The sequence below is a fragment of the Oncorhynchus keta genome, chromosome 3, assembly GCF_023373465.1.
Source record: "Oncorhynchus keta strain PuntledgeMale-10-30-2019 chromosome 3, Oket_V2, whole genome shotgun sequence".
Lineage (NCBI taxonomy): Eukaryota > Metazoa > Chordata > Actinopteri > Salmoniformes > Salmonidae > Oncorhynchus > Oncorhynchus keta.
The window spans coordinates 488,770-505,367 of NC_068423.1; the positions used below are offsets into that span (position 1 = coordinate 488,770).

Sequence of the window (16,598 nt, forward strand, 5' to 3'; positions counted from 1 at the left end):
GACTTCGTTAACTAACATCCATTGCGATTGATAGTTCCTCAGTATTTCAAAAAACATTTCCAGCCCTCCCGGCCTCGATAATCACCAAGAGCAAAATACTCTGATCTGATGATATCATACATCCAGTGGAAACATCATTTAAAAACTGTCCCAAACTCATTAGCGCAGAAATTTCGGAAGGCCCGGAATAGGCTAGTTGATTCAATGTGGCAAGTTCACTAGCGACCTGCTTTGGGCCGGCCCTGGGTTTCAAGCGAATATGTGGTATGTTGAATTGGGCTCTAGTGTTTAAACGCTTTAAGCTACAAAATATTATGACCCCATTCCTGAAAGCTATGACAGTCAGAACACGTACGTGTTTTCCTCTCTGATGCTCACAAGGACTCGTTAGATGGGAGTGTGACAAAATGCACCTAATGACTGAGGGAAATGAATTCAAAGCATACTTCCTTCATACTGGAATTTGGCATTACCTGATTTTACATATCTCTGTATTATTAACTGCGAAAAAAAATGGAAAAAACGTTTTGAAGGGTCATCCGACTCGGAATTCCAAGTCGGATACTCTGGCATCTTTCTAGAAGTCCGACTTTTTGACCTGAAGATCACTGACTTCATGATTTTACCTTTTTCCCAGAGTTCCCAGCACCATGAAAGCACCATGACCATCAGATGCAGGTACCACCAGTCCAGTAAAATAAAACAGATAATTATTTGCAAATTATTCAAATGTATGCTTAGCTGTGCCTCGAAAGTGCTACACCATCTGATACATTTTGTTATCAAAGCTAGAGTTTTGAAAAGGCCAGGCATATAGCCAATATGCTGTGATAATGCATTAGGGCTACTGCACAAACCTCATTCCTACATAAGTTTTTATTAGGTTAATGTTAAAAAAATAAAAATAAATGTTTTAATAAATTATCTGAACGCTAGGTCTCAGCTTGCTTTTTGATTGTGAAAATGATCTTGACTAAGAAAAGGTTGGAGACAACTGATCTAGACTAATCACATTACCCTCCTCACCTCTCCCTGGCTACCGTATGTAAAAATGATCCACCTCTGTCAACACATTGACTATACTTCAATGGATGTTTGTATCTGTTTGCTTTATACCGCTCTCCGCGAGTCATCCAAAGTTGGAAATGTTAAGCCAAGAGTGTAATATACTATGTCTATAGTACACACTGTGCAATACTGTATAATACTCAAGATTACTACATACCTACAGTATCTGCCTTGAGTCATGCACTATCTGAAGTATAGGAGATGTAAATGGAGTGTGAACTGCCTGACAGTGCGGGGAGAGCACGGGAACTCGCACTTGTTTATAGCTTAGTCCTAGCTTTACATGTGTGGGTCGGCTGTAAACTCACGCCACGTATAAGCTTATTCTTGCTTATTTGTTGGGGTTCAAGTTGGCAGGATGTAAGGGAAGTATGTTTAGCAACTTAGTACTTAGTCCTGCAATGGTCAACTCTCATTAAGTTAGTTACTTTGCATAGCTTGTTCACCATGGAGATAAACGTGGTGCGCCTTGCGTCACCGGGGAGAGCTGCAAGTCCGCACGAGGGAAACATACAAAGCATCTCGATCTTGGCAAGGGTAGGCGTGGAGCCCGAGGGCTTAACAACACCGGGGGAGTACCCGGTGGACAAACCAAGACAAAGACAACTAGAACCAACCCTCAGCACCGCAATACGAGTATCACCCAGGTTGGTACACTGTCACAAGTAATTAAACGAAGGACAAACCCGAACAAGATGCCACATGCCAAACCGAGTGGGGGGACAGCAGAGCACCCAGATAGAGAGGCTAGCTAGCAAGGTTCTCTATGCTATTGATATCTGGGTATACTGTACATCTGCTCTTATACACTCTAACATAGAGCTCTTACCAAGAGAATCCTCTCAGGAGTGCGCAGAGAAAAAGAAGATGTGGCCCATGCAAGTCTCTTCTTATTGGTGTCCTTTAGTAGTGGTTTCTTTGCAGCAATTCGATCATGAAGGCCTGATTCACGTAGTTGAGATGTCTGTTACTTTAACTCTGTGAAGCATTTATTTGAGCAACAATCTGAGGTGCAGTTAACTCTAATGAACTTATCCCCTGCAGCAGAGGTAACTTTGGGTCTTCCTTTCCTGTGGCGTTCCTTCTGGGAACAAGTTTCAGTATAAGGCTTGGTGGTTTTTGCGACTGCACTTTAAGAAACTTTCAAAGTTCTTGAAGTTTTCCGTATTGACTGACCTTCATGTCCTAACTTAATGATGGACTGTAATTTCTCTTTGCTTATTTGAGCTGTTCTTGCAATAATATGGACTTGGTATTTTACCAAATAGGGCTATCTTCTGTATGCCAACCCTACCTTGTCACAACACAACTGATTGGCTCAAAAGGAATTCCACAAATGAACTTTTAACAAGGCACACCTGTTAATTGAAATGCATTCCAGGTGACTACCTCATGAAACTGGTTGAGAGAATGCCAAGTGTGCAAAGCTGTCATGAAGGCAAAGGGTGGCTACTTTGAAGAATCTTGAATATATAATATAATATATAATAACACCCTTTTGGCTACTACATGATTCCATATGTGTTATTTCATAGTTTTGATGTCTTCACTATTATTCTACAATGTAAGAAATAGTAAAACACTTAGAAAAATCATGGAATGAGTAGGTGTGTCCAAAATACATGTTTATACAGTTGAAGTCAGAAGTTCACATACACCTTAGCCAAATACAAATACATCCTAGTAAAAATTACCACAATAAGTTGGATTCCTCCTGACAGAGCTGGTGTAACTGGGTCAGGTTTGTAGGCCTCCTTGCTCGCACACGCTTTTTCAGTTCTGCCCACACATTTTCTATAGGATTGTGGTCAGTGCTTTGTGATGGACCCTCCATTACCTTGACTTTGTTGTCCTTAATTTGCCACAAATTTGGAAGTATGCTTAAGGTCATTGTCCATTTGGAAGACCCATTTGCGACCAAGCTTTAACTTCCTGACTGATGTCTTGAGATGTTGCTTCAATATATCCACATAATTTTCCTACCTCATGATGCCATCTATTTTATGACTTGCACCATTCCCTCCTGCAGCAAAGCACCCACACAACATGATGCTGCCACCCCCGTGCTTCACGGTTGGGATGATGTTCTTCGGCTTGCAAACTACCCCTTTTTACACCAAACATAACGATGGTGATTAGGGCCAAACAGTTCTATTTTTGTTTCATCAAACCAGAGGATATTTCTCCAAAACGTACGATCTTTGTCCCCATGTGCAGTTGAAAACCGTAGCCTGCTTTTTGTGGCGGTTTTGGAGCAGTGGCTTCTTCCTTGTTGAGTGGCCTTTCAGGTTATGCCAATATAGGACTAGTTTTACTGTGGATATAGATACTTTTGTACCTCCCAAGAATGAGCCAGACTTGTGGTGGTCTACAAATTTTTATCTGAAGTGTTGGCTGATTTCTTTTGATTTTCCCATAATGTCAAGCAAAGAGGCACTGAGTTTGAAGGTAGGCCTTGAAATACATCCTTAGGTACATCTCCAATTGACTCAAATGATGTCAATTAGCCAGAATCAGAAGCTTCTAAAACCATGATATCATTTTCTGGAATTTTCCAAGCTGTTTAAAGGTGCAGTCAACTTAGTGTGTGAACTTCTGACCCATGTGAATTGTGATACAGTGAATTATAAGTGAAATAATCTGTCTGTAAACAATTGTTGGAAAAATTACTTGTGTCATGCACAAAGTAGATGTCCTAACCGACTTGCCAAAACTATAGTTTGTTAACAAGAAATGTGTGGAGTGGTTGTAAAACAAGTTTTAATCTTCCGACTTCAACTGTATATGATTTTGTGTTCAGTAACTTATTTCCAGATTCTATTGTATTTCATTATTTGTGTGGTGAGTGAACTATGTCGTTTTTGATTCTCTGGGCACAGATATTTTAAAGTAAATTGCACTCTGAATATTGTTTTCTTTATTTTTGAATTATTATTTGGGGCATTAGTCTTGTCTTATTGTTTGATATACATTTCAGTATGTTCTGTTCTCTCTGTGTATCCTTTACTATTTTTCCAATACCTACTTTTACCTGAAGGGAAGTGACCCAGAAAATCAGTTGTTTTGACAATACAGTAAATGAGAGAGTATTCATGGGGTATATTAGACCCTCCATTTGCAGCCAATGGTTTTCTAAGTTTTCATATCCTCTTTAGCAACAGGTGACATGTAATGTTTAAGGAGTCATTTTATTATCACGATTACATTGTGCTCTGAGAATGGCCTTAGCTGCTGCAGACAATATGCCATTCAGGCCAATGAGTGTTACTGGGTATGGGACCTCACTAATGGGTTATAAGTGCTTTAGCCTTGTTTATCCACTGGCTACACAGAGGGATGAGACATTTTCCTATTATCTATCACCAAGAGAAGCCTTATGACACGATTACTGTAAGCCTGGAAGGCAGTGACATTATTCAAATATTTGATTTCCCATAACTCATAGTCTGATTGCATCTCTGTCTGCAGACACGCTGACACCTACTATGGCAGGAAAGAGAGAGAGGAGTGAGAGAGAGAGACAGAGAGGAATAACAGCAGCAGATGAGAGAGTAGGCAAGCAGAAGGATTTGAGTCACTTACATTGAGGCAGACAGATATGCTGCTTTGTTCAATTCTGGATACACTGATGAAATGGAGCCATTGCTACTCTTCCATTCCCAAGGGATTTGGCCATTACAGAGTGTGTGTGCAGAATATTAATCAAGAGATTACATAAGAGCATTTCACAATTCTGCTAAAGATGAATTTTGTGTAAATACATCGATACTAGAGTTTTGATTAGTGCGGTTTGTGTGTGAAGGTGGTCTTGATCCAACAGGGATGGTTAAAGACACATTTCCCAGGCCATAGCCCCATATCCGTGACACTTGTCTGTTAGAGTGCTGGTGAGTGGGAAGGGTGGTTGGTAAGGCTGTTTGCTGCTCCATTTGGGTATTTATCTCTTCTGGTCAGTGTCCCGTTCCTAAATGCATTAGTGAAATGTCGCTGTGTATGCAAAGCACCTCATTATGCAGTTTCAGGGGAGGATACTTTTGACTTAAGTACTGTACAAAGGGAAGACCGCTCCTATATTTGAAGGCAGGTTGAATGATCATGCTAGACAGTGAACCCTTGGTAGTGTGCCTGGATTAATGGGTGAATGAAAGGTTGATTTTAATCAGTTAACTGTATACAGTTTGTATACTACATTGATGTAAAGTAAATGTCTCTTGACTGCTCTTGCGAAGAAATGTACATACACTGGACATTACACTAAACCATGCCCTGGATGGAATAGTGAGTCTGCATGGCCTCAGGTGGATCATATATTCCAGTCCTTAATGATATCTGTGTGTGTTTTGTGTGTGTGTGTTGTTTCCAGGCAGGGGACAAACACTACCATCCCAGCTGTGCACGATGCAGCAGGTGCAACCAGATGTTCACAGAAGGAGAAGAGATGTACCTGCAAGGTAAGTAGCTAAATGGGCTGACATTATGATTGAAGCATTTTAAGGGTTATTACAGTATAGCTGGGTTGGTTTAGGCTGGTCCCAGATCTGCTGTATAGCCAACTTTTATGTTTGAACATACATGTTGGCAAGATAGCTCAAACATATCTGGGATCAGGTTAGGTTTGGATGTCTTTGTTCTCTAAGACCATCTGTCTCTGTTCTGTTCCACAGGATCAACCGTGTGGCACCCTGGCTGTAAGAACACAACCAGAACAGAGGAGCAACAGAGGGAACAGGTAGGAATCTATATCTAGACATGAATGACCTCTTGTACCTTGACCTTGTTTGCATTGTTCAAGTGTCTCTTCTGTGGTCAGCCAGTCCCAATTTGCTCCCAATACCCCTTCCCATTGGACTTAAACCTTCGATGTGTGCAGATGTGTAAGTAATAAATCAAAACAAAGTTGATTGGTCGCTTACACAGATTTGTAGGTCTTATAGCAGGTCCAACGAAATGCTTATGTTACTCGCTCCAATAGTACAGTAGAATGTCTCGTATATGCACAAATACAACAAAGAAAATCAACAACAAAAAAATCAAGAAATAACAATCCAAAGTAGATATATTAGAGTGAGCATGTTTGAGAATATACTGTAAATACGCGGTGGCTATAGACAATATATAATTTTGAAAAGATAATGGTATGTACAGTAGTTGGTACACTATATTTAGGATGAGCTATGTCGAGAATACAGTATATACAGACAGAGTGAGTAAACAACAGTATATTAGATGAATGAGGTGACCAGCATTCAATGACTTTATACATGGGGCATTAGTCTCAATGTGCAGGACTGAGTACCAGACAGGTAGCCAGCCGGCTAGTGATGGTTGTTCAATAGTCTGGTCATAAAAGCTGTTTCTCAGTCTCTGTCCCGGCTGATGCGCCTGTACCGTCTCTGTCTGCTAGATGGTAGCAGGGTGAACAGACCATGGCTTGGGTGCCTGAGGTCTTTAATAAAGTTCTTATTGGCCTTCCTTCAACACTGAGTGTTGTAAATGTCCTGGAGGGCAGGCAGCGTGCCCCCGGTGATGCACCACCCTCTGGAGAGCCATGTGGTTGATGGCGATGCAGTTTCCGTAACAGGTGGTGATGCAGCCCTACAGAAGAGTATGGTGGAAGCTCCACCACTACACGGCCTATACCTACCCAGACCTCTCAGATCTGCAAAGATCAAAGAGTTGGGGCTAAAAGGAAGGGGTAAGGAGCAAACTGAGACTGGCTGTGTCTGTGTTACTGGTTTTTAGGCGGCTAAAATGTATTTCTAGGCTGCACAGACACCTACAGACACCTCTTTAATCTTTGTCCGTCTTATGTCTACCTCTGTATGTAGTGTGTCCCTCACTCTGTAGTGGTTGTGTGCGCGTGAGCTGCAGGTTTGCGGTCAATTACATTTAATTTCAGTGAATTCATGAGGTATTGAATGAACTGAAATTCCAATTGAAAAGCATTGATATTTTTTTTATTGGAATTCAAATGTCAGTTTATTTCCATAATTGATTGAATTGAAATGGAATTGACCCCATCCCTGGTGAGCTGTGACTTGGACTGCTGAAGGGGCTCCATCTCAGTCACGTTGGAGAGGAAGCACAGGACAGCCCCTCTCTCAGACACACTCATGTGGAAAGAGTAAAGGCTAAAGACAAGGAAATATTTGAGAAGTCGACATAAAAATGGTTCAAATTATACATTAACTTTTGGGGATGCCCAATGTCTCTTGAGGATACCCGATTTGTTATGGGGGCACCCAGCCACCCCTGTAATTTGAGCCAAGAAGATACATATCAAACGATATATAGTGATGGTTGATTTCACCCTAAAACTCTTTACAAAGCCTCCATTTATAGTAACCATGTGGTTGTGAAAACATGATTCATGTCAATCAATACATGAATTCAGGACTGTTGTTTCCATCTGAAGTGCATTTCCCATGGGAATGCATTGTGGTATTTACAGTGTTAAGGTAAAGTCACAATGCAAATACCCTCATTCACTTTGCAAGAGGCAAATTAATGACATCATTGCAAGATAATGTGTTTGTATTTTATCTAAAGATTTAATCTACTTGTCATGTTACAATGTGGTGAAATTTCAAAAACAAAGTTAGGTTTTAAACTGTATTTTCTTTCTTGAACCTTTATTTATCCAGGCGAGTTCATTAAGAACAAGTTCTTTAAAATGACGGCCTGATGAATTCTTATTTCCCCCTCCTTTTGATGAATTAGTGATTGAGTGACAAATTTCATTCCTCATTTGCAAATTGAGGCGAACACAATACTGTAGCAACTTTGATCCAACACCTATAAAACTCATCAAGAGGTTGTTGGGATGTTGTCTTGACTTCCTTTTCTGTTCTCCTCTTGCAGCCTTCAAGATCGTCATCCGAGAGTATCTGTTCCAGACCTGGTTCAAGCATACATGGCTCACCAGGTCATACCATATATGTGAGTTCTGTCTACCATACAACTACACTCACACACATACTGGGCTGGATGTACTGCTTATATTTTTTGTAGGCCACATCCCTAGGGAAGCTTAAGATAAATTGTCATTCCATGTGTAAACTTTGTCTAACATGCTGACCAGATCGCGTGGAGCATTGCACGCATGTTGTTTTTGTCCCCCCACACCAGACACCATCAGGACACGCAGGTTGAATTAAAACAAACTGAACCAAAAATATTAATTATGGGGACAGTTTGAAAAGCAATAAACATTTATGGCAATTTAGCTAGTTAGCTTGTTGTTGCTAGCTAATTTGTCCTGGGATATAAACATTGGGTTGTTATTTTACCAGAAAAGCACAGACTAATCCACAGAATAGTAATTGCTCCTCCTTCAGGCTTCTTCTTCTTCTTTGGACTTTAAAAGGTGCATTACCACAACCGACTGGAATGTCAACCTCAGTTCATCTTGCAATCACCCACATGGGTATATGCTCCTAAAAATCAATGAGGATATGGCACGTGGGTAGGAGATGGGAGAGGCAGGACTTGCAGTTCTATTTTAGCACCTGGCCACGCAGACACTCGTGAGCAGTATGATTGAAAAACATGTATGTGTACATTTATTTTGCAATGCTCGCGCACGCGAAATGTCCGGTCTGGTCAGCATGTTAGTCGTAGACCTTATTCTTACCGATACATACATTTTCTGTTCAGCCTTACATCTAAAGTGGAAGGAGCCCTATGCTTATCAGACTCTCTTATCGTTCCTTTGTAGACACTGACAACTGGGGTTGTTGTTTTTTTGCAACCCCAGTGGTCAGGGTCTATAGAGGAACTTTTTAGCTGCCCTTATATATTACTAATACTGGCTAGTAGATGTGTGCTTTTAGTCATGTATAACCTCTCTCGCTCTGTCTCTATGTATGTATTGATCTGTCTATCTGTCTGTCTGTGTCCCTAGGCAAAAGTGGACAATGAGATCCTTGAATACAGGGACCTAGCCGCCATTCCCAAAGTCAAAGCCATTTATGATATAGACCGCCCTGATCTGATTACCTACGAGCCTTTGTACACCTTGTCCCTTGACGAGAGGGAGGAGAGGAAGGAGAGTGTGGGAGAGGTAATTAGCATGCAACCCTGCATGACCGTGTATGTGCTTGTGCGTGTGTGACGCATCATGTTGAAATGATCAAGCCCTCATTCTGAAGTTGCAAGCTGTGCCGGCTAAGTATTGGTTTGAGAGAAAACAGCTGTGATGCATAAATTATATTATCCTAAATCATATCCATTTTCTCCATCTCTCCCCCCCAGAGAGTCATGTGTCAGGCAATAAATATATCTGTTGTTGCAGGGTGGAAGGCAAACACTTTGTGTACATTTCGTATTTAGTAATAATAATACATTATAATTATACAGCACTTTTTCAAGGATCCAAAGTGTAGTGTTATTGTCACACTCAGGTTCATGGTAAACTCACCCTTATAAAGGAAAGCTATTATTGACACGAGAGTGCTCAGTAATTTTTCTGTGTCTACAGCTCCATACTGCGAGAAGGGAGCGTTCCCCCATGCCAGATGACAAGGTAAGACAGCCTCCAACTATTCTCATTGATGATAACATAGTGTTGGTGTGTGCTTAAAGTATGTTGTATGGCGTTTCTTTGCTTACAGTACGGTCAGGATTCTTAGCTAAGTTAGCTTGAAAAAAAGACACCATTTTTTTTCTCTTTCAGTCCTCAAGAAACATGTCACCTACACCATCCGCTGTAGGTGGTACTGCATTACACAGTAATACACTGTACATGTTTAACTGCAAACGTTCAGATGAAATTACAAAGAAAGGAAGCTCTTGACTATGGGTTGATAGTGATTGACAGGTGATGTAACTGTGTTGTCCCTGTAGAGCTGCTATGACATAAGAGAACGCATCCTTCAGAGGTCTACCAGTCAGGGCTCCATCGGCTCACCTGTCTACAATCGTCATAGTTACACCCCGTTGTCACGCTCACCACAGCATTTTCACAGACCAGGTGAGAGGTGTGTGTGCGAACTCATCTTTGTGTGCGTGCGCGCATGCATGCATGTATGGTTTGTATTGTTAGTCTTTACAGGTTACACAGAAAAGTAATTTGAAAATCATTTAAAATAGTCTGAGATGTACAGTAGACACTGCCTCAACACTCTTCCTTGACTATTTTAACAAGAACATAATACCACTTGTTCACATCTCACAGGAGAATCATTCATGCCTGTCACTCTTTCTTAACCCCACCTTAATCTTAACTCCCCACTGCAGCTGCTCTGTTGCTGTCCTCCTATATCTTTACTCTTCACTGACCACTCTGATAACACTTTATAATAACTGTCATGAATTATATTTATTTTTATTATTTTTATTTTATTTAACCTTTATTTAACTAGACAAGTCATTTAAGAACAAATTATTTTTTACAATGACAGCCTACCATTATAAATGCTATAACATGGTGTATAATCTAATTATTAAATATTTATTATTGAAGTGGAACTGAGTGTATTAACTCCTTTGCAGATTTCAAACAAACAGACAATCATAACATCAGTCAAAAATATAAAATCCCCAGTTTATGTTAAAAAAACAACTTTATAAGAAGTTTTAAAAATAGATTATATTTGACAAGAACATCCATGACGTAGAGTAATGCATGTTGGCAGAATAGATGGATGCAATTCAATGCATGATTCATATTATTCACCAATACTTTTCTTGGTAGTCCAACAAATATTGCTATCAGGTTATAAATCACAGCTGTCCTGGTACATTGTTTGCTGCCTCTAGCCATTCGGGATACACTGTTTCAGTTTCAATGACTCAATATTTTGGACAAAATCTGACAAATGTAAAGAAGACTGGGAATGTCAATACAATCAAACTAGCAAGGGCAATTTTTTTTATTGTTTTTATTTCACCTTTATTTAACCAGGTAAACTAGATGAGAACAAGTTCTCATTTCCAACTGCGACCTGGCCAAGCAAAGCAGTGCAACGCAAACAACAACACAGAGTTACACATGGAATAAACAAGCGTACAGTCAATAACACAATAGGAACAAAGAAAGTCTATATACAGCGTGTGCAAATGGCGTGAGGAGGAAGGCAATAAATAGGCCATAGTAGCGGAATAATTACAATTTAGCAGATTAACACTGGAGTGATAAATGAGCAGATGATGATGGGCAAGTAGAGATACTGGTCTGCAAAATAGCAGAAAAGTAAATAAAAAACAATATGGTGACCAGTGAGCTGAGATAAGGTGGAGCTTCACCTAGCATAGACTTATAGATGACCTGGAGCCAGTGGGTCTGGCGACGAATATGCCCACCCCATATAGTTTTTTGTTGGCTACAGCTTGAGATGCAGGTGTCATTTGGTTAGCTAACAAGAAATGTGAATCACTTTGCTAGGTTGCTATGCTGAACTTGAACAACTGTTATCCACAGTTAGCATATCTCTTAGTTGTCAGTCAAATGTATTTGGCATTGTTCAAATGGGCGGGCAGGAAATTTCCCACCTAGGTGTCAAAATGTGGGTTGGGACAAGCATGCATTGACAGGCTAGCTGCAGAAAGGCGAGCAGGCTGCTTTTCCCATCATTTATCGGCCTGCATGCCGAAAAGGTTTGAGAGGGTTTATCTACTGTTCCCTTGTTGGATTTGAGCGAATCTCACTCTTGCTAGCATTAGTTGTTGATCTTGCTGTTATTGATGTGCATAGGTAACAGAGATAGATAGCCTACCTGTTCGTGGTTGTTTGATCAATAGGACTGTAAAGTTTCCAAATGTAAGAGGACTCCTGTGGTATTTACACATGGATTTCTGTAAATATGTATGTAACCCATTCACCAGGCTCGAATTTGACTCTCACAATGTTACCTTACATAGAATATCTCAACCGCATGGGATGTTAGGTGAGAAGGACATCTCCAATAAGAATCCCTATTGTAAACTATCTAGGGTGATGACAACTTAGGGTATTAACTTCAGATAGAATGACTATAGATTTTTGTTATTGTATAAGGATATGCTTTCCCATGCATTAAAATAAATTTAAACAGGAAATGACTGCACCAAGGCAACATACATAAGGTTCAAGATGTGTATTATTACATTTTCAAAGCACCACATCAAAATAAATAAAAAATAATAAACGCCAATGAGTCGTGCACAACCCATTTCCGCATTGGAGCTAAAAAAAAATGACGACGCACATAAAGTCCCAAAGCAACCGCTGTGGTTACTCACTACTCTTCCCTCAGCGAAGTATGGCAGTTCCGTGAAGGTTTCCTCACAAGATCCACAGCAAGCACAGCTATCAATGTAGACAGTACTCCCTTCGCAGTAACTGATATCCCATGGGAACATGAACTTGTTAATCTTTTCCTAGCAATTCTCTCTCGGTGTCACACAATGCTAGGCTAAACTCAAGGCTGCCAAATACCTCCACGATGAGATGGTAGCTTCAGTCTTTACTAAGTCTTTCTTAACAAAAATTATAACAACCCTCTTTAAAATAAATTCAGTATTTCCCTTCAAAACTCGGCAGGTATGGGTTTTGTTCTATTTTTATTGTCTTCTTTTATCATTTTTCTTCACCAACGGTCATAATGTAATGCCCATCCTTTTCTCAACGTCTCCTTCCCTCTCTTTTTTTCCCAGGCCCTCCGTTAACCAGGTCCACTCCCATTGGCCACAACTTATTAACAAGAGACCTCATTGGTCAAAACTTAAACTTAAAAGTAAACCAACCTATTCACTTATACATGACCAATTAATTATAACAAATAAACTAAATACTTGGTTCTAACAAGGGTATTACATGTATTTTGTGGCTTTTGGCAAATGCTTTCTTATTATCTAAAGTCACACTGTTGCTACTGCCTGTGAACACACAGTCCAGTTCAAAGTGAATGATGGCAGGCCCATGTGGGAAATGGCTTATTTGCATATAGGCCTACTGTAGCTCTGATTGGCTATGGTGCACCGGTCTGTATGGTGCACAGACTATGGTGCACCGGTCTGAGTCCGGTCCTGGACAAGACAGATGTTTTTATTAGCTTTTATTTACCTCAATGTCTGTTAATTGTCCAAACGCACATCTGCTTTCCCACTCTATATTGCTATCAAATTTTCACAAATGCCTTGCCTCTATGTCATTCCCAAAATTTCTATGAAAGTATGAAAATGTGAAAATGACCATTTAAGTGTTCGCTTGTAAAGAAAATATATAGAAAAATGTGTCATTCATATTGCTAAAATGCTGTCAGTTCCACTTTAATGTAGAGATAATACCAATTTTTCCCTTATTCCTTATCCCCATCTCACTCAAATAATCCTTCCTCCTCGTTTGAAGTTTCTTCATTTCTAGTTTTGACATGATTCCGATTTTCTCCCTTTTCTCCTTTTCTTCACCCTCTTTCACCTCACCTCCTCTCCCTCCCTAACTGTGGTGGTGTGTATCCACTGGCTCTGTCTCCTCTCTTACCTATCCTCTAACTCTTCCCTCCTACGGTCCTCCCTCCCTGCCTCCTTGTGTCTATCTGTGATGGTGTGTCTACCGACTGTCTCACTCCCTTTTCCCATCCACACTTCGGTCTTCCTCCTCCAACTCCCCTCCACATCATCTTAATGATGTCTCCCCAACGGCTCTGTCCCACCTGCCCTCCCTCTCCCCTGCAGAAGCTTTGACAGGCATGCAGAAGCTCTGCTCCACCCTGTGTAGTAACAGTATGGGCTCCTCCAGCCATAGTGACTCCCGTCCCACCTCACCTTTCAGACACCACTCCTTTCCCCATAGCCAAGGTAAGACAGGGCCTTAGACCCCATCGTCCCGTCACTGTCCCCACTCCCCAGGCAAGCTGTGTCACCTCATTCAAGTCTTACTGCCTCAGACTCTATGGCTTAACTCATGTTCCTACCCTCATCTCCAGCCCCTGTATACTGTAGCCATGCACATTTGATGTAAAATGGCTGTCAGAAGCTGAGTAACCTGGTCCAAAATCTGTTTGTGCTTTTCTTGCCAACTGACCATAGGCTGGCAAGGAGACCTGGGACCAAGCTAGAGACGTCTCATCTGCTGACAAAGTCATAAGATGACATAGACATGCAACGCAGCTCACGTACACCAACCAAGTGTCCAGAGACCTTTACTGGACCTCTGGACATTTTGGTTCATGTCATATTTTATTTTTGTTCTGAGTGTTTGTATTTGGCAGTGGTGATGGCCATGCATGCACTTAAATGTTACCCAAGTCACATTACTGGCATTCTGCCTGTTTAATGATCAATGTCCATTATGTCTGGCTGCATGCTATTGATAGGTCTTGTATTACCTCATGGATACAGGATGTAACTAGGTCTGTCATTACATTTCATCAGCCGGTGATTGTCATGCAAATAACTGCCAGTCTCACTGTATTTTATTATTATTTTTTTTAATTAGTTGAACCTTTATTTAACTAGGTAAGACAGTTTGGGAAAAAATCTTATTTACAATGACAGCCTAATGGGGAACAGCGGGTTAACTGCATTTTTCAGAGGCAGAATTACATATTTTTACCTTGTCAGCTCGGGGATTCGATCCAGCAACCTTTTGGTTACTGGCCCAACACTCTAACCACTAGGCTACCTGCCGTGGATACACTAGGCTATGGTAATTGACCATTAATTAACATAAAAACATTTAGCATCTCCTGGCTTCCATGCAAGCCAGTGATGCGGACTTTGGTAATAAATCCCTTGAGCCTTATTGCTAATATAGTGCGCTGAGTACCAGGCCATTAGCGACTTGCAGTTAGAAAGTTTGGTAGGCTACTTAATGACCATCAGCGGCATCAGAGCGCAGATTTGGAGAAGCCTAGCTACCATGACTAAACGGTCACATGGAATTTGACTGTCGTCATGACTCGTGACCACCGATGTGGCAGTAATACCGTAACAGCTCTAGATGTAACTGAGCTCCATAGTGTGACTAACTGATTTGCTAACACAGGATTATTCAATAATTCTCAAAATTAGATTACTCTTTCAATCTCCTTGCGTCCATTTTTATGCTTTATCCTAATCTCACATGCCAGACTTTACAGCTATATGCAATAGTCCCTCGTCTGGCTCTGCGAGATTATCTTTTTCCAAACTTATGTTTTCCGTATCATTGCCCTGCTTATGTTTTGTTCTTGGTTCTTCTCATTGGAGGCACTGATCCACATAGCGGGCGGAGCTCCCCTATACCCCAAAGGCCAGACAGCCGGCCTGTCACTCCGCCTCTCTCTCTGACCCCTAAACATTTCCACCTCCCAGGTAGGAGACACACGGAGCGCACCCTGTCACTGTCACTGCTACTGGTCACATGAGATCTTTTATATCTCTCTCTTATCGCTCTCTCACCACTTCTGTCTACCACTTTTTCCATTTCAATAATGCTTTTGATTCATTCCATTAAAGGATGCTGGCACTTAGTGTGCTCTTTTCACCAGACACATCATGAATATAAGACTCTTTGTAGAAAATAATAATTGATTTTAATGTACATTTTAATGTAAATGCTGATGTTTATTGGTTTACAGTGTGTGATTGTGAAGACACCCTCCCTCTGGTATTTTTCATTGGTCATTTCACAATGCCCTCTGTATCACAGGAAAAGTATTTGATACGTATACATGAAATGCAAAAGACTGAGTTTTGTCTTTCTCCCTGTATCCTTTCAGATCAGGGGATCAACATTTACAGGAAACCACCCATCTACAAACAACACGGTACATTCACTCTCCCCGACCTGGTTTCACCAGCATTAACAGCATCATTATTGTTATGAATACTTATACTGATACTATTATTCCCAAATAGTGTCATGAGCCTCATTGGCTATAACAAATCGATAAGCTTAGCTTATTGATGCGCGGGTTGACTCATAACCCTCAGTCCCCACGGTTATATCTGCGGGGCGGGTTTAGGGTCATTAAATACTGTGTGGATCAGCTGTTTGTTCACCCGCCCGCAACCCGACTATATGTGATAAAGTTCAAATCTGAGGCCCACACCTGACCCTTACCCGCTAATATAGAAAACGTGGCTAAATGTAGGCTAAAAGCTCAGGGTATCAACCACATGAAATATGTATCTAAGCCAAACTGAACTTTTATCAAAACATGTTGGGTCATTTTAACAGCTTTGACTTTCCTTAAAACTGGTCAAACTGTTGTAATTTGGAAATTTAGCACGAAAGATCTTTCCCATTTTTATTTATTTTTGTGCATTTTCTCTTCAGTCCCTATAAACATCTTTGCGGAGATGAAAGAGAAAACAAACTTTACCAATGTCAACTAGATTGAAGCATTCATTCTAGTGATTTTTGACATAGGGTTTATTTAGTCTTCTAGGGCAAAAACTAATGACCGAAGAGAAGCTGCATGTATCTAATTATAGACAAGTTGACAAACAAATAGCCAACCAAAATGTTTGAAATTATAAGCAGAAACATGGGCTAAAAATGCCTGTCAAAAAAAAGTAAAGACATCTTTGACTGTACAATGCAGGCCTCAGATTTTCACTATCAC

At 40.7% G+C, this 16,598-nt stretch overlaps 1 protein-coding gene across 2 annotated transcripts in view; it reads left to right on the forward strand.

The window, feature by feature from the left end:
* The window catches only part of LOC118363575 (actin-binding LIM protein 1-like), a 137,429-nt gene that overhangs the window by 93,973 nt on the left and 26,858 nt on the right, over positions 1-16,598 (forward strand). Inside the window, exons 7-16 of one of the 2 annotated variants that reach the window (XM_052486055.1) lie at positions 5,432-5,519; positions 5,733-5,797; positions 7,930-8,007; positions 8,972-9,130; positions 9,548-9,592; positions 9,743-9,775; positions 9,913-10,039; positions 13,723-13,845; positions 15,238-15,342; positions 15,750-15,797. In XM_052486055.1, the coding sequence (XP_052342015.1) occupies positions 5,432-5,519; positions 5,733-5,797; positions 7,930-8,007; positions 8,972-9,130; positions 9,548-9,592; positions 9,743-9,775; positions 9,913-10,039; positions 13,723-13,845; positions 15,238-15,342; positions 15,750-15,797 (871 nt within the window). The remainder of the gene's footprint in view (positions 1-5,431; positions 5,520-5,732; positions 5,798-7,929; positions 8,008-8,971; positions 9,131-9,547; positions 9,593-9,742; positions 9,776-9,912; positions 10,040-13,722; positions 13,846-15,237; positions 15,343-15,749; positions 15,798-16,598) is intronic. The other variant, XM_052486066.1, reaches the window with a different exon arrangement.